Raw genomic sequence first — 19877 nt, 5'->3', positions numbered from 1 at the left:
CAAAAAGGATTTTCTAGACAAATAAAAAAAGATTTGCCGATTTTAAAAAATAGTATGTCAAAATTAAGCGAGTTTTTAAACAAACAAAATAATCTGCCAATAGGAAAAGCAAAGTCATCTTGTTTTTTCTTCTTGCATGAGATTATTTTATATTATTATTATTTGATATTATTACCCTATTGGCAGATTATTTAGATTGTTTAAAGTAAAAACTTCCTTAATTTTGGCATATTCTTTCTTAACAATAAGAAAGAACATGGGCCGAGGGGTAAGTCTCCGGCAGGCGAGAATCTAGCCGGAACTGGCCAGAGAGTATTTTGCTATCGGGGTGGTTTGCGTGTATTAGCAAACTAATAAAGCCCGATAAAGTTCCGACCTTACCGAATAAACAGTCCTTTATGTCAGAAACTATAGTTTACTGCTGAACAACTCATTTCAAAAAACACAGAAATCAAATAATAACACTTTAATCTCCTGAAGCTCTGACATCTGCTTTGAGAAAGCTTTTGAGTCACTCACAACTGTCAATCATGAGGACACACCCAGTATTACATTGCTGCTAAAAACATACTGTTTACAAAAATGAAGATCTGCATCTATATCAGCATGATTAGCCTTAATTGATCAGAACCATATTTCGTAACATTTTATTGCAAGTGTAATTATTTTTTGTTATTTGGGCTCAAGTCTCGTTCTTTAACACGGAGGAGGCAGGCTTTATGACTTCTACTGCAGCCAGCCCACAGGGGGCGATCTAACGGGCGAGACCTTAGCTGCGTCCCAAATGGCACACTATGCACTATGCACTCATGCACTATGTACCTATGCATTCACACACTCGACAGGAGAGTATATGTATGTAGTGTTGTCCCAAATGGCACACTACAAAATGGCATAGAATAGTGCATAAGAATGCGATTTGGGACGCAGCTCTTCACTCAAAAGCAGGCGTGTGGCACACTTGGTCAGAATAGCTGTGGAAAGCCTGCTCCACAGTAAAATATAGTTAGTTTTACAGAATTATACAGTGACATCACATTAATGGACTTTACTATATATGGCTGTAATTTTACAGTTATTTAATGTAACAAAATCACAGTAAATTACTTTGAACTACCTCACGGTAATTTGCTGTAAATTTCATTTATTCATTCATTCATTTTCTTGTCGGCTTAGTCCCTTTATTATTCCGGGGTCGCCACAGCGGAATGAACTGCCAACTTATCCAGCAAGTTTTTACGCAGTGGATGCCCTTCCAGCTGCAACCCATCTCTGGGAAACATCCACACACACATTCACACACACACACACACACACACACACACACACACACACTACGGACAATTTACCCTACCCAATTTACCTGTACCGCATGTCTTTGGACTATGGGGAAAACCGGAGCACCCGAAGGAAACCCACACGAAGGCAGGGAGAACATGCAAACTCCTCACAGAAACGCCAACTGAGTCGAGGTTCGAACCAGCGACCCAGCGACCTTTTTGCTGCGAGGCAACAGCACTACCTACTGCGCCACTGCCTCGCCTTGCTGTAAACTTACATATAGTATTTTACTGTGAAAGCAATGCAATTGTTAGCCAGTAATTTACTGTGAATTTAAGGTAATTTTTACAGTGCCAATGGATTCATTTAAAGGAGTAGTTCATTGAAAATGTGAAGTTCTGCCCTCGTGTACTCACCCTTCACTTGTCACAAACCTGTTTGAGTTTCCTTCTCCTACTGAATATAAATCTCTTATTGAATTATAAAGTTATGTAATATATATTCATCTATATTGATCTAGTCAGGAAATAGCCACAAGTTGCTGATGTGGCAACAAACAAACAAATCTGCTGAGCATAAAAAAAGATATTTTGAAGAAAGCTGGAAAACTGTAACCATTGACTTGTATAGTATTTGTTTTTCCTTTGGAAGTCAGTAGCTACAGTTTCCAGCTTACTTCAGAATATCCTTTTTTATGTTCAGCAGAGAAAAGAAACTCAACATGATTTCTAGCCAGCTGAGGGCTAATAAATAATGAGTCAATTTTCATTTATGAGTGACTGTTAGGTAGGTTTGGTTTAAATGGCGTGCGATCGCTCTGTTCAATTGAATTGTATTAGTATGAATGTTGGCGTCTGAACAAAAAATCAAGCAAAGTCTGAAGTGTGTGTGTGTGGTGCAGTACATTCTTTGTGTGGATGTTGTTGAACGTTTTATGTTTATCTGTATTGCAGAATCTGTTCCCCATGCTGTCAGTTCAGCAGCTGGTTCAGAGACTTTACCCGTATGAGGCCATGCTGGGGAAAGAAGGCCGCACTGCTGTAGAGGGAGTGCTTAATGTAAGAACCACACTCTAATCACGCTCTAACACAAAATAAGGCTAATGGCTTAAAATCTGGACTGGTAACTATAGTTCTTAAAAGTTTAGTGTTTTTTACACGCAGATTTTACTCCATGTGTGGTAATTTATATCATAAAAAATAATAATAATAATAAAAAAGAAAAAAAAGAAAAAGAAAAAAGTGTGTGTGTGTGTGTGTGTGTGTGTGTGTGTGCGTGCATGCGTGCGTGCGTGTGTGTGTGTATGTATATATATATGTATGTATGTATGTATGTATGTATATGATTTATTTATTTATTTAATAAACAAGCACTCCTCTTTAGAGTTAAACAGTTGAGTTTTACTGTTTTGGATTCCTTTTAGCAGATCTGGCAGGATCACATTTAGCTTAGCTTTGCATAAATCATTGAATCAGATTAGACCATTAGCATCTCACTCAAAAAGTTAAAAAAGAGATGATAATTGTCCTATTTAAAGATTCTGTAGTTATTTTATGTATTAAGATTGACAGAAAATAATAGTTAACAGTTTTTTTAACAGAAAATTGTTAAACAGAGCATCTACTGCGTGAGAATGAGAGATAATGGATCTACTTTCACTTTCGCTCTTGGATAGGGAAACCTTTACCACAGACATCAATTAGTCCATAAATAATTAATTGCGTTTGTTAAGCACAAATATTTATTTTAAAACTATTTCTAAATTCAGTTCTAATTTCCAGCAAACGAATAAATGAACAATAATAACGAAGTGTGCTCGAAAACCTGAGTTATATCCTAAAACAAATGCTGTGCCCCATATGGTCTAAAACCTGACAGGTGGGCAAATCTAAGCTTTTTTTTAATAAAACAAATATAAATATGGATATAATAAATAATACTGCTAATAATAATAACATTATACAAAAGCAAATTGTTATGAATGAACTGAAAAAGCCCCCCGAGATGAAGAAGACATAAAAGCTGTGGTTTTTCATTTTATGTAGGCTAGAAAATAATATGTTTTGTAATATTTTAATCCTTTATATTTATATCCTATATCTATTCTTATTATATCTTATATATATCCTTAATATTTACATTTTTTCATATGTAAAGATATTTGCTTATTGCTCTCTTGTGCGTATTAAGCAGTGCGTAAGCGAGGCGCAACTCTGCGCCGAAATTTAGACCGGGTTTGTTTTGGTCTAATGAAAAATCTATTATAGTTTCTCAAAATAGCAACGCACCAGCGGTCCGCCTCAGAACGCCTTCCTTTTTAGACCAGAACGCCTATGGGCGCACATATGAGCGCTAATGCATTTGCTATTTAAACAGCGTAGCGCAACACCTCAAAATGACTCTTGCGCCAAGCTGAAACTAGCAATAGACTATTGCGCCGCGCCTTGCGCCACATTGCGCCGGGTGTATGATAGGGCCCTCAGTTTTTGTACTTGATGTAGTAATAATAATAATTATAATTATATATAAAAAAATTAATGACTACAGAGAGTCAGAACCCTGCTTAGCTTCAGTGGACGACCATGTGACAGTTGCAGAGAACTAGTGACTTTCAACTACAGAATAATCACTATTTTAAATTTTTTGAGCAACATGCTGATGGTCTAATCTGATTCAATGATTTATGCTAAGCTAAGCTAAAAGTGCTCCCGCTAGACCCAGAGATCAGCTGGATTGATTCAGAAATGGTCAAACTCAACTGTGTAACTCTAGATTGTAAAAGGATTCTATTTTCCAGAGAAGTGGAGTTTAAACGCACTTTACCAACATTATCCCACCCTAAAAATGAGAGATATCATTAAATCTTTCTACCAAATGGTCCTATATTTTAAATTTGTGAAGCAAGGATAAGGACTGTGAAACTAGTAGCATAGTAAAAACCATATTTATGTCATCCATGTTAATATTTTTTTATTTAGTTTGCAATAACAGAGGCTCTCTTCTCAGAGGTTTGAGTTGACTGATGGAAGCACAAAACCTTCTCCAACTGCGGTGGTGAACATTGAGCCTGTGAATGGAGATCAGGCAGAGCAGGCGGCTGTTACTCTCAACATTACCAACCAGAAAATCACCTTTCAGGTTAGTGTGGTGTATATATAGGGTGGTGGTAAACTGAAATACAGAAATATATAGATAATGTCCTTACTTTGTACTACAGCGAGTCTAAATTGCTTGACTGTCACAGTTCACTTTTTTCTAGTTAATAATGGGAAAAATGCTCAGCATGCCTGTCACATGATCTAAAGGGGCTGTTCCAATTCCCTTAATAAATAATGTGTGTGTTTTTAATGTAACATGCAAGAAATCAATCTGACACTCATCTCTAATTTATTATTAGAGCCAGTTGTACTCAATTTGTGCAAAGACAAAACTTTTCCAGAGAGTAAACAGATCTGCTCATGCGCAAGGTTAAAGCTATAGAGCTAAAATATATAAACATAAAGTCAATGGTTCAGGCTTTTTTTAGCTGCTTTAAAATAGTAAACTGCTGACAATGCATACCTCTTTTGGAGTCCAACACCGCTTTAGGTGAAAAAAAAAATGCACAAATTCATTTGCTATTTAAACAACGTCACACAGGATGTGACGAATCACAGTTGTGTTCGGCTGTGTGTGATTGGGGTCTTAGATTTGATATATACATGAAGACAAGAGTATTAGCCCTCCTGTGAATTCATTATTTTTCAAATATTTCCCAAGTAGTGTGAAATAGACGAGTTACCGGTTTGTAAACGTTCAGGATGTGTGCACAGTGAGGTTGCAACAAAAACAAAAAGCGGGAGCGCTTGCATTGACAGCGAGAGAATGACATTCGATGTAGTACAGAGTTTGTTGTTGTCTTAGAAATAAGTTATATTGATTACATATTATGTATATTATTTACATGATGCTTTCAGCGTATAATAACAGCTTGTCACCCAGTGATAAGCACAGTGGTTCAGCAAAATTCAGTGGTTAGCATTGTTGCCTCGCAGCAAAAAGGTTGCTGGTTTGAGTCCCAACTGGGTCAGTTGACATTTTTGTGTGGAGTTTGCATGTTCTCCCTGTGTTTGCGTCTAGGTGCTCCGGTTTCCCCCCACAGTCTAAAAATATGTGGTATAGGTGAAATGAATAAGCTAAATTGGCCATAGGGTATGTTTGTGAATACATGAGTGTATGGGTGTTTACCACCACTAGGTTGCGGCTGGAAGGGCATTCGCTGCGTAAAACATATGCTGGATAAGTTTGCGGCCTATTCCGCTGTGGCGCCCCCTGATTAATAAAGGGACTAAGCCGATAAAAAAATAAATAAATAAATGAATGAATGTATGTGTGAATTTGTGTGTATAGATGTTTCCCAGCACTGGCTTGCAGCTGGAAGGGCATCTGCTGTGCAAAACATATGCTGGATAAGTTGGCGGTTCATTCTGCTGTGGTGATTAATAAAGAGACTAAGCTGACAGAAAATGAATGAATGAATGAATATTATGTACTGCCATCATCATCAAAGAGAAAATAAATTTCTTATTAAAACTGTTATTTTTCAAAATGCATAAAAATATTTTCTCCTTTAAACAGCACTTAGGAAATATTTTTAAAAGAAAAAAAATTCCACAGGAGGGCTTATAATTTTAACTACAACTTTATATATTTAAATGTTGTTAAGGTATGTATGTAGAAATGATACGTACACACACACACACACACACACACACACACACACACACACACACACAAACAACAATAACAACAACAATGGATGAGCTCAAAACTTTTAAAGAAAATGAATCTTTGGCTATGTTCACACTGCAAGGCTTAGTGCTCAAATCAGATTTTTTCTCAGATCTGATAGACACTGCTCTTATAAATGTGGCCAATATCAGATTTGCAGTGTGAACAGATCATGGTCCTAAACTGACCCGCATCCGCATGCGCAAAAGTGCATTAAGGAGAGCACAAAATGTCTTAATTATGCACACGTGTGTGCTGCATGAGTAAGCACGTTGTCAGATCATGCTTATATAAGTATTACCCTTTTTACAGACAACCGTGGTGTAATTCATGAACTGTAAATGATTGTTTTGCTACTACTAATGTGTATTTCGGCGTTTGAGACCGTAAATAAGTCTCCTGTGATAAAAAAACACTGATCGTTTGTGATTTATGACAAGCGCTGTGCTTGGCACTCTGACCACCAGCAGACACATGCAGAAGGGGGGTTTGGGTGCTCGAGCACCTGCCCTTTTTTCTCTCCAAGAGAAAGTTCTTCCTCCTTTGCACACGGATCCCCTATCCGCAATACCCACGACGCTTTTCGGTGTCGCGATCAACCCGTCCCTTAATCGTTAACCACATTAGTTAACAAGCACCAGTTATGCCTTCAAAATCTTTTTCAACATGAACAACCAACTTTCTGTGGTACTGTAATCACCCTGTGTGCTGTTCTACAGTGCTGCAGTAGAGGATGTCTGCATCCTCTACAGTAGAGGATGTCTGCAGCACAGAATGATGATGCATGTCACTCAAAGATTATGTAAAAGTCACATGAAATCCGACATAACCGTTCACACTGCGGTCGCATTGCAAAACATCACATCTGTGTCTGATTTAAGACTACATATTAAAGTGTCACAGATCTGACCTGAAAAGATCAGATTTCATGCGGTTTGGGCTGTTCACACCTGTGTCACATGAGGGGGAAATTTTTTTTTCGTGCCACATTTGCCTGCAGTGTGAACGTAGCCTTTAACACTTGTAATGCCTCATTCACACTAGCAGCGACTTTGAGCTGAGAAAGGATCACACAAGCTCTACTGGTGCTCCTATTGGCTGTTGCTCAAGAAAGTCGCCCTTCACTTGCATAAAGTTAAAGAATCCTCAACTTTATAGCGATGCTAGACATGCCTACCTGGTCACCAACACTTGCTGTCGAGGTTGTGAGGTCGGCAGAGTCGCTCACGCTCCATTGAATGGCCACTAATAGCATTGCCGCTGCAAGTCACTCTTAGACCCCGTTTACACTAGTGCGTTTTAGTTTGAAAACGGCCTTTTAGATCAAAAACGATCCGCGTCCACACAAGCGTTTCACTTAGCGTTTCTGAATATATCTCTGTCCACACTATGCCACCAAAAACGTATATCACATGACCATTCGCGCACTCCGGGCATGTGCCTTCTAGCGAATATATGCCACTGCTGTAGTAAAAAAGGCAGAGTTTAACTGCACAATGGCGCCTAAAACAGACAAACAAAGCTCCCATTTCTGTGTCCATGTTGTTGTTTACAGTGAAAGCTGGTCTGTTGTCTTCCGGTAGCGCTAAAGCCATGTGTTATAGTCATGTGATAGGCGCTTGACAAATAAGGGAAGGATACGCAATGACACAAAAGCCCCAATCAGCTAGCGAATCACGGCAGCCCCGCCTCCGTTTTCAGATTTCTCCGTTTTCCCCCATCCACACTGAGACGGAGCAGCAGCGTTTTAGAATGAAAATGGCCTCTCCAGCGTTTTCAAAGCGCTCCGTTTTCGGCTCTTGAAAACTCCTGCGTAGTGTGGACGGATGGCGTAACTGTAGCAAAACTTATGCATTTTCAAACTAAAACTTATTAGTGTAAACGGGGCCTTAGTGTGAATGAAGCTTAAATGGGACCAAAATGTAATTACAATTTTTAACCTTTTTTAGTGCTATGTTGTTTTTACAATTTAAATCGAAAGTTTCAATTCACCAAAATATCAAACAGTGTAGTTTTCTTCCAGAAGTCTCCCTTTATTCTAGTTCTTTGCACCATCTTATTCAAATTTGTCAACAAAATTAACAGTTGTTTTCTACTAAAAATATTTCCATTTTGTATTCGTAGATTAATTTACTTTCCAACAATAGATTTTTATTTAATACTACTTTACTTATTAATTCATTAATTTACAGCAATTAGTTATACACACTCAAATTTGTTTTTTCTGCTTGTTCAAACTACTTATTAAAATGAACTGAATCAACACATTTCTTACTTTTTTTTTTCTTTTTTTACGTTCAATCTATTTAAAATTTTAAAAACAATTAAGTTATCTTAATCAAATTGTGTTGGACAACATGAATGAATTGTGTAGAACCCAGCATTTTTACAGTGTAACTAAGAAATTGCAATTTTGTGCTATAATATTGGGAGTTTTAGAGAAATATTACTTGAATTAGGGGTCAGCCAAGTGTCCCTGCAGCTAAGAACTATAATATAACTCTTTATTTGGCAAAGGGGATCAGATCAATCTTTTCTTCCCTGTAAAGGAAATGCTGTACTTTCTCCACAGGTTCCTTCAGGGACACGGCCGATTCGCCCACCCAACAGCAGTCCCACGTTCATCAACACCCCCACCCACGAGCGCCTGCTGGCAGAGATGATGCAGTCCCACCTCGTCAAAGACATTTGTCTGATTGGAGCCAAGGTACACATACAACTTCCTGCGGCCACCCTCATGGAGTAAACGCACTTTCAACTAGAAAGTGAATGTGTTTTGAATTAGAACAATGGCTCATTTTTTTGTACTGCCTCTTAAGGTAATGCAGGAAGATCATCGGGGTCTTCAGTGTTTGCGTCATGAGATGTGTTCTTATTTAAGAGGTTCTGAGGCAGATTAGATCTGATGAACAATGTAAATCTAATGCTGGATCAGTAACATTGCATTGTGGTTTGGCTTATGCAGTTGTTTTGTTGTGTGTGTTTTGTATTTTAGGGTTGTGGCAAATCTGTGATTGCAAGAGAGTTCGCTGAAATGCTGGGTTACAGCATTGAACCAGTTATGCTGTATCAGGTAATGCCAAAACATCTGAAAGTAATTAAACTAATCAGTTGCTAGGAGAAAAATAAATGTATATATATATATATATATATATATATATATATATATATATATATATATATATATATATATATATATATATATATATATATATATATATATATATATATATATTTATCTGTTTAAATGATTTCATTTTTATATATAGCAGCACATATTGATGTAAATGCTGCATCAATTAGAGTTGACATTTCCACCCTGTTGATTTTAACAGAAATTGTATCTTTCTGTTAACATTTTGTCGTTGTTGTTGTTGTTGTTAGAGTTTGGTTAAAATTACAATATTATTCAAGTTATGAAAGCCCTAAAAAATTTATTCAAATTTAAATTACTGTTTGTTTGTGTATGTATATATGAGCAAGATCACACGAGTTGCAATACAATATGGCTGTATATCTGCACTGGTGGGTGGTGTGCGTTGGCATGAGGTTGCAGGCCGAGTTTCTTAGTGTCCCACCACTGATGATATACAGTCTTATTGCACTGCTACTCTGTGTTATATTGTGTTTATACAACAGCTGGACAGCATAATTGTGTACATAAAAAGGAAAATCAAACAGGGAGAGTGTCCGAAACCTTTTTTCTGCCATTCACATCTGCAGCTGACGTCAAAACAGTAGAAATTGTGGCTAATTAACCTACGTCAATTTAGAGCTAATAGTTGAATGATTCTCTAGCGTAATGTCTAAAGTGACGACAAAACAAGTGTTTTTGCTAACATTTTAAGATTATAATGCTGAACAGCATGAAATGCCACCAGTTTAGAGACATTTCCCAATGTTTCTCTGTTGCAATCGGAAGATCACAATACAATAATCAACCACAAAAAAGAGCAAAGCAAACACTACCAGATTACTATGGCAGAAATGCAGCACTACAAAATACAAAAGAAAAAGATGGACTTAGTATGTCACTTACTTGTTCTGTAACGATTTGTTTAGCTGTAGTTTGAAACGTTCAGTGAAAAAGTAATGTTTTTTTTCTTACCTTTTTTCTTTTTTCGTCTTTGTCAACATCTTGCTCTGCTCAGTTTGATAGGCTGGTTGCCAACTTGCTGAATCTTAGAAATTATAAATATTTGAAACAGGCACTATACTTATTAATAAACTGCATACAATTTTTGTACATTGTTTTGTAAACGTTTAATACCATTTCTTGAGTCTCCCCATACAGTTTAATAGAGCACTTGGACCATACAGATTCATGTTCTGTATGAATTAAAAATCATACAGAACATATATGCTTCATGCAAATGTATATTTAACTAAGTAGAGTAAGCGCACACAAAAACTACAAATTTGACTTAATAATGTTTAATAAAAAAAAGTAAAGTGGGATTGTTTTACATTGATATTTTGAAGACAAAATATCCCTAAATACACATAAAAAAATATTTTTAGATATGACTTGAGATGATTTAGTATTAAAAACTTCCCTTAAAGTTTGTTTTTGAAACAAAATACTAGGTTTATCTTGGAGATGCAAAATGTATCTGCAGCTCCAGAATCACCCATCTTTACTGTCATTCATATGTATTTGTACCGAGCTCCCCTTTTTAAATGTCTTAAGTATGACTTAAATATTCTCAATTTATATGAATTTACCAAAATATAAAATAATTAAGTCCACTCATAGTTACATTTCACTAACAGGTATGACGAAAAGGCAAGTAACATTTAAATGCACATGAAATATATCAACAGTGTTTAAAAAAATCTGAAATAGACTTTTGTTATACAGTGTCTAATGAAATGCAGTTTATTTATTCTTTTAAGCTAAAAACATATTTAAATAAGACAAATATTGTAAAAGAGATTTTTATTCTAGAGCAGACCCAAGTACAGTTGTCAGACATGTGCACAATAAAAAAAAAAGTTTAACTTATTTGATGTGATGTGACGATTTATTTTAATATTTATTTTGATCCAATGTCAGTGCTCAAAATTAGTTTTGTGCCTTTAACCCAAAATAGTTCTTTATAAAATGCTAAATTTGTATCTTCCATCAACCTCTTTGGCTTCATCTCTTCTGTTTGACTCTCTGATTGTACCTTGGAATCACACAACTGTGGTTTTGTGTTTTCTCAGTTGCATGCAGCTGTGAGGCTTTTACATGAGTATTTGAATGTTTCTAAGGAAAGCTAAGTGTTGTCTTGGGCATCAACACGCTGAGCTAGAGGTTATGAACCACAGGGTCAGAGATCTCCCTCAATTTCCAACAGCAATGATTGGTGTTTTTAATATTTGTGATTCTTTAAAGACCACACAAAATATTATTTTTTTGCACTTCAGTCCTTAAATAGCCATGTGTTCTTGGGTTGTTTCTATTTTAGGATCAGAGTCATGCACTGTCCTTGATCTCCCGGTTATCATTAAACGTACTGGCCCTATTCTGCTGTCAGAACACTACGGCTCTGTTCCAAAATCTTGTAAGCTGGTTATATAGGTTCCTCTTAAGGCATTTCAGTTGAAAAAATGCTTTTAAATAAAGGCAGATACTGTATAACATACAGGTTTTTTATGTGCATTACACACGATTATACAATGATATTGAAGAAACCACCATTTTGTTTTGTAACATCAGTGTGACATGCAAGGAAAAGGAATAAATATGCAGATCTACTATATGTAGTCAAAGAATAAAATGCACAAGACATGTCACCTGTATATTTTTCAATGGGGAGAGGTGTAACGTCAATATGGCAAATGAAGCTCCGCCTTCTTGTACACGAACCAATCATTGATCGCTATAGATTGGCGATTCTCCAGGGTAGGGGCTCAGAGACATGAGTTTCTGCAGATTTTGTTTGATTCAAACGCTCATAAATGAAACTAAAGAGACGGTTGTTGTTTATTTGTATAGGTGATTCATAACTTGACATTTATTAGAAAGCTTGGCAAGCATGTTTTGTTGTCGGGGTTGGGGGATTTGATGTTTCCCCATTCAGACAGAATGCATACAGGCCGAGAGGCGTTTCAAAGATGGCTGTTGAGTGAAATGACTTGCCTTAAAGGGACTTTGAGGTAATCTATTGTTAGCTTTTGTACATATACCCACTATTTTAAGATTCTTTCTTTACTGCTATTTTCTCACCTCTCATTTTTTTTTGTTGTGTGTTTATTCAGTTTCCATCTAAAATGCAAAATAGATTTATGCTCAAAACCGGACAATCGTATTAAAACATTTGCGAATAAAGCTTTGATTCCATCCATTGACTCTAAGAGAACAAAAGAGTCACTTCCTTAAAAAAAATAGCGCCAAATAATGTTTGTTTTTGTAATCTTTAAAGGTGCTGTAAAGTAGGTGACACTTTAATATGAGCAATACCGCCGTGCCTCGTACCACTTCCACTCTAAAGAAGAACATGTTTTTTAGGTATGACTATGCCGCCAGGGGGCACAAAGAGACGGGATGCGAACAGGCAGAAATAGCCTATACAGCAGTGAATACTCTTCAACTTGTAATTAAAGATAAACAATGAAACAAAGCATTATAATTCCTTTATTATTGTGTTAACAAGTTTTAAAACAAACTAAATTATATTTGAATTGCACACATCACATCACTTAAGGTACAGTACACATATAGCACGTCCTGTTGTAAAACAGCAAAGATCAAAATCTATGGTTAAAGCGCCACTCAGCGGCCAAATAGCGGCACGTAGGTACCTCCACGACGTCGTTAACAATGGCGGCAGAGGGAACATTTTGAAGTGGTAACATCTGTATGTAGGTTTTTTATATTCTATAAAGCATATGAATACCAAAATATGTTTGCAGATATTTAAGAGACATGGTTTGTGCACATTCTTGTTTATCATAAAAACAATATTAAAGTTGTTCTGCTTTGAAAATGCAAGTTTCTTTCCGGAATTTTTATCTTTGTTTTTTTTGTTTTTTTAACCCACCCACTGTCACTTTAGCCAATTATATTTCAGCACCCTGAGTTGCCTTGATGGAAAATCGCATATTTTATTTATTCAGTTAGGAAGGCTGTCAAAGTATGTGACTATAATGCGACTTCTGGTGGACAGTAGCAGACTCTGAAATGAGACTCAGATTCAGAGTTCCACTTGAGGTGCTTATTAATTAGCAAATAATGTAAATATTACAAATGAAAACATTAGGTGAGCAGGTTACATTGAAACCCTGTGTCCTAACAACATGCTACGTCAGGGATTCCCAAACTTTTTTATTCTGGGACCCACCTAGGCAAGTAATTCAATCTCAAGACCCACCATAATATTTTAAAATGGAAAAATGGATAAAAAAAATGTATCAGTTCAAAGCAGTCAAAAATATATGGTGTGTGGCTTTTTGGATTTTGCGATTTGAAATGCACAAAATGAGGCTCGAAGTGCTTTTTGTGGGATGCTGGCTGTAACTGTGATCATTTTTTTTGTTGAAAAAGATACTCTTCTTTTTTTAGAAGAGAATATGATCAACTTTTGATCAAGCCCCTTGATTATGATCAAGCCCCGTCACATTGCAGTAAATTCCACTGCTAGTGTATAGTCATAACAAATTAAATAGATTTTTGATCGACTTCTACAAGCTGGGAAAAGGTCAGATAATATGCCAATGCAATTAACATTATTGCTGAATTGATCTAATTTTTACACATTTGCTTGAGGAAGGAATGATGGGGGTAGTTACATTACTATTACTATTTTCCTTAACATCTATGCCCTTCCATAACATTAGGTGATGTTAAAACTAACAGATAACACTATAGCTGTTTATTGATTAGCTATCTGTCAACGTTGGGATGTAAAAAATATTGGACAACAAATAGCTTCAAATGATAGAATACATAGCAAATATTAGAAAATATTGACAATAAAATAAAATGTTTAGCCTATTAAAATCAATGGCCTATACAGAAATTAAATAAAACTATAAAATGTATTTCACTTTTGATTGTATTTGCGTATTGATTAAAGTTACTATAGTTATTTTGTGAAGAGCAGTAAATGAATATCTCATTGTCTTTTGTTAGAATGCACAGATCTATAATGAAAGCATCCGACTACTTTAGTAACTGTTTGTGCTCATTTAAGAGAAAATTAGTAGTGAAATAAAATAAAACACGCAGGACGGAACAAAAAAAAAAAAGAAGCACTTTTCCGACGGTCCCTTACTAAGAGCACCGCTCAGCATCAGCTCTACCGGCTAAACGCAGATTGCGAGGGCTCAAACGGAGCAGTGCTCGTAATGTCGAGCAAAAAAAAGAAAAAGACATCTGTGAAACATAACCAGCTTTGTCTTTTTGTAGGAACACACTTTAGATATTTTTGTGGTAAGAGGTTTTTGCCGTCAATCGTACTGGTTTTGACTCACCACAATGGAAATATAGCTGCAGCTATGTGACGTTGCGCAACCCACCTTTGTTCACTGCGCGACCCACAGTTTGAAAACCCCTGTGCTACGTGACAAGATTTACAGTGATAAGCAATTTGTCAGTTTGCACAAGACGAAACACGACATAAATTTAAATGCAGCCATTCAGAAGCACAGAATATGCACTTACTCATGAAATGATATGGTTTATGATCTAACTAATACATATTAAAACTTTTAAACTCTAAAATGTTCATGCTGAATCACTGATATGTGCTGGCTTGCACTGAGTCAAAGTTCTAAAGTTCCATTTCAAACGTTTTATTTTCAAGATCTGAAGTAAACTACTGTATCAGCTTCTGCTTTCAGTACAATTGTAATAAATGTCATGTAAAATGGCATTCAAAATCTCATTGTTAGCATTCAACACTGAATAATGCACATGGGGTGTACCTGAGGTGATCCCTGTCAGTTTTCTGTTGTTCAGTTGCAGGACATAGAAGTAGTTTCTTAAATAAACAATTCAGATTTTGGTTAGAACAAAAACTTATTTTAGGATGTAAAATGATCCTTCTATCGCATGCCGTTGCTTTTCTTTAGGACATGAAATTAGCCTTAAGGCTCGACAGTTAGGCATACTTCTGTTGATCATGAACCTGTGCTTGCTTGTGTTTTGAAACAGTTGTGCAATACCTAGTCCAGCCACTGGGTGTCAAACTTGCACACGGTACCTTTAAACAAATTGGGACCGTTTGCCTCTGCACTTAATCGGCAGTCTTCTTCTGATAACATCAGTTTGATGGCTTGGAAAAAAAAATGGATAACCACTTCCCACCAACCATTAGTTTGCTGACAGTGAAAGACGCAAGGAGGCCTGTAGACTTTGTAAAAAAAAAAAAGTTAATTAACAGTTTTCATATGCTGTTGTGATTCATTAGTGTTTGTAGTTTATTTATGCTTATGAATTGCATTATGGGACCTAGATCTCCTAGATGTAATTTTCTTAATGTTGAAAATTAAACTGTAGAGTCTAACAAAGTAACTTTAATTGACATTTTAGTAGTTTGAATTAATATAAATGGTAAAGAAATTATATATAGAGAGTCTTTATTCACAAATGTTTTAAAGTCTGTAAAATAACAGAAGGTTGTGTACTATAATAAACAACACCAACCCAGACAATATATATCTTTAAACTATTAAAAATGTTAATAAAAGTAACTTTTTTGAACTTTCCAAGGTTAACCGTTGTTGGAATCGTTGGAGATCAAGGCCACATAATGCATTTTGAAGCCATAAATAAACAGGAAATAAACAAAAACATGAATCACAAAATATGGAAAACTGATAATTTATGGTTATTTTTTTACAGTGAAGACAATTACAGGACTATCCAACGTATTGATTTAATATTTTATCATTCCGTAGTCTACAAAAGCCATTTCAGATGTGCTTTTGACTTTTACGTTATAGATGAACTTGTGGCGATTCACACCAGTGGCCCAGCTGAGTAAAACGCTATCATCTGGGTCTGATCGCAGCACGTTTTTGTTTTGATGCGCCTCATACAGACTGTGAAGAGTGCAGTGTAAACATTAGCGCCGCAGGTAGTAAAGCTCCGCATGCGTGTGTGCCTTTGGCCTGGAATGTCAGGAATTCCTTTAGTTCAGTGAGAATAGAGCAGGAAAAGGAAGCTGTTTGTGCATCATGCTTAAGTTATTTTTGCACGGTGAGAGCAAGAGGTCATAGTGTATGGGGAAAAGAGGAATTTTTGTAGCGCACTTCATCTTTTTAGCCCTCTGAAGGCCTTTTATGAACTTCTCTAGGCCCCAGCTCATCCCTGATGACATGCAGCACGTTCAGTTATGGAAAAAATACTACGTCATGGGCCAGAAAAAGAGTCTTGGCACTCGCTTTGACAAGCAAGTAATGTTTCGTGTCTTGTTGTTCCTCCTGTTATTATAGTTTGGTTCTCCTTGTGTAGATTCACCTTTAGATAACTTTTTCATTTTCCTTGCCTTAAAAGTTGAGGCAGAATTTCCTAAAACAACCTGGCAAACAATCTTAGTTGAAAAGTGCAACGGATCATATTTTCTGTGCTCAAGGCATTGCAATTAAATGCGGTGTATAATATGAAAAAAATCAGTAAAACAATATGATCTTTTGAGATTTTTCATATATTAAATTGCAGTTGATACTTTATTATAAAATGTGAAGATGCTTGAGGCTGGTAATTAGGTAATTGTTGACAATTTATTTAGTTGTTTATGTTCGCAAATGCTGCATTCATTTGGTCAGTAGTGCAGTAAAAACATGAAAATTGTCAAATATCATTATCAGTTATTGTTTTCATGGTGACCAGATCTCCCTGTTTTTCAGAAACAGTCCAGTGTTTGGTGGTCTGTTCTTGACTGGAGCTCTTATTGCATTAAAAATAAAAATATACACAATGTATTGTCCTACTTATAAAAAGAAAAAGAAATAAACATTCATATTTAATGGAAATCTGAGAAATTTAAGTAATATTTTGACCATTGAGCTAGAAAACGTCCCAAGATTTAATCTCAGAAATTTGAATCTCAGATATTTTAATATAATATAAACTTTTTTAAACTAATTTACTCCAGCGACAGGGTTTTTAATTAATCTACCCCTAAAAATTATTTTGATTTGATGGTCAAAAAATGCCATCATCAATGCCTAATATACACAATATATTGTCCTACTTATAAAAAAAATCTAAAATAAAAAAATAAGCATTCGTATTTCTTGGAAATCTGAAAAATTTAAGTAATATTTTGACCATTGAGCTAGAAAGCGTCCAAAGATTTTATCTAAAAAATAAAAATCTCAGATATTTTAATATAATATAAACTTTTTTTAAACTAATTTACTACAGCGACAGGCGTTTTAATGAATCTACCCCTAAAAATGTATTTTATTTGATGATTTTATGGTCAAAAAAATGCCATCATCAATGCTGTAGCTGAGCTTTTTCATTATTTATTTATTTATTTTTATTTGTTTGTTCATTTACTTGTGGATGCAGTTATACAGTAGATATTTAATGGTTCATAATTGCTCACATTGGTCTCATTTAACACTGAATAAAATACATAATCAGTACCTGAGTGCATCAGCAGTATATGCTGTTGTTCTGTTGCGTTGTCTCAGAAATAGAAAGCTGTTCTATTCTATTCAAAAACTCTTTTTAACAGGGAAAAGATGGCACCATGTTGTGTGTAGTTAGGACATGATGAAGTGTCTGGGCAGGAATTTATATAATCTTGTCTTTTCACAAGATCTTTGGACTAATAATTTTTCTCAAAGACACCTAGTTAAATTACATTCGATGTCCTAAAATATATGTTAAACAAATTTGATAAAAATGACAATATATGTAGCCTACTTGCTTATACTGTAAAACAACTAAATGTCCAGGCATAATAGGAGTTGATGGGAATTACAATATGTCAACATATTTTAGAAAAACGACAGCATATGTAGCCCACATGCTAAAACTGTAAAACAGAACTAAATGTCTAAGCTATTAGGAACATAAATAAAATAAATCAATGATCTATAATTTCTTTACTCAGTGCATAAGCAACCTGGTTATAAATCATTTTTAATTGTTCTGGCACTAGCTTTCACATTGTTATTGATCAGAGAAATCCAACACCCACCCACAGACAAGCTCTCATCAGAGAAGTGGTTGAAATTAGACAAAAGAAACGTATTTAAATGCAAGGTGTTAACGTAATGTGTCTATTTTATCCACTTGTGATCGACTCGCCGAAAACGCGTCTTAGTAGCAGGTGCGAACAGGGCCTCAGTCAGCGTGCTGCATGATATGCAAGATTTACAGCACACTGTAATGACACGGTGTTATATGTGTGTAGGACATGACTGCGCGGGACCTCCTCCAGCAAAGGTACACGCTGCCTAATGGAGACACAGCCTGGAGGGCGTCTCCATTGGTCACTGCTGCTCAGGAGGGCAAGCTGGTGCTGCTGGACGGCATCCATCGGGTTAATCTGGGAACCTTGGCTGTGCTTTCCAGGTCTGCAGTCTGCGAGTTTTATCACAAATCTGAATTAAGACAAACATGTCCTTTCTATAATGTCTTCTTGGGAGGAGGGGAGATGGCTAAACAAAGCACATAAATGAAGTAGGTAGGTAGGTGAATAAACTTGCCAAGTCATTGACCACACAAGCATATCAACAAAGGGGTTCCTTTGGCCTGAAAGTATTACCCGAAGACAAAGGCAGAGTTGTTAAAAGCCTACCTGTAGCATTTGCATCACTTTGGCTTAGTCAGTAGTCAGAAAGAACCGAAGGAGATACTTTTCAGTTATATGTAGATAATTGTTCATTTAAAACTAGATTATATACATTTATATTTCCACAGTGCTAATATATTTTTAATAATAATAATAATAATAAATAAATAATAATAATAAATATTTAAATGTATTGTTATGACATTTGGTACATTACATTAATAATTACATTAAACAATGTCAATTAAAAATCAGAATGTTAAAGTATTTATAAATATACAGTCGAGCCAGAAATTATTCGCATCCCTGGCATCCCTTCGCATTCTGACTTGGTCACTTTTATTCAACCAGCATGTTTTTTTTTTATTTTTATTTTTTTACCAGAAATGACGCAAGCATCTCCCAAAAGAAAATAAGACAATGTACAAGAGGCATCATCATCGAAAAAAAAGTATTTACTCTTGAAAAAAAAAAGTGGCATGTCCAAAATTATTCACACTCTTTGCAAACGGTCACCATCTATGGGAAAATGTAAAGTTCTATACCATTCCAAGTAGTCCACGCTGTTCTAAAGCATCCTAAATACCTTGATTCATTGGCAATAGCTATTTTAATCAACTCAACATGTGTAAAACAGAAGCTCTCCGCTGTTGGTTTGTGGACAGTCATGGTTAAAACAGCGAAACTTAATGAACTCACCTGTGGCTGTGCATTGTAGCTGCTCACTAGTCAGGAAAGGGCTATAAGACCATTTATAATTGTTTTGAAGCTCCAGTGCAAAGTATTATTAATAAATACAAGGTGTTCTGCAATGTGAAAAACCTCAGTGGACATGGTTGGAAGCCAAAAGTGACATCTGTGCTGGTAAGTGAGAGAGGTACAAAAGATTCCAAGGATCACCATCAAGGCCATCCTAATTAGTTTGAGCCCTGCTAGTGAAACATCTCAAGGCAGGCAGTGCCACAGACACTGCACACTGCTGGATTCCACCAGCCAATTCCAAGAATACCACTTGGCCTTTGCTCATCTAGACAGTCTTTTTAATGGTCAGATGAAACAAATATTGAATTTTTTGGCCACAGT

The 19877-nt window shown here is 35.9% G+C and overlaps 1 protein-coding gene across 2 annotated transcripts in view; it reads left to right on the top strand.

The window, feature by feature from the left end:
• The window catches only part of vwa8 (von Willebrand factor A domain containing 8), a 246717-nt gene that overhangs the window by 15279 nt on the left and 211561 nt on the right, over positions 1-19877 (top strand). For both annotated transcript variants that reach the window (NM_001128338.1, XM_073912021.1), the window contains 5 exon segments: positions 2235-2339; positions 4288-4419; positions 8624-8758; positions 9047-9124; positions 18414-18574. In NM_001128338.1, coding sequence (NP_001121810.1) covers positions 2235-2339; positions 4288-4419; positions 8624-8758; positions 9047-9124; positions 18414-18574 — 611 coding nt within the window.

The sequence above is a fragment of the Danio rerio genome, chromosome 9 (genome assembly GCF_049306965.1).
Source record: "Danio rerio strain Tuebingen ecotype United States chromosome 9, GRCz12tu, whole genome shotgun sequence".
Classification (NCBI taxonomy): domain Eukaryota; kingdom Metazoa; phylum Chordata; class Actinopteri; order Cypriniformes; family Danionidae; genus Danio; species Danio rerio.
This window is presented reverse-complemented; position numbering and strand designations above follow the sequence as displayed.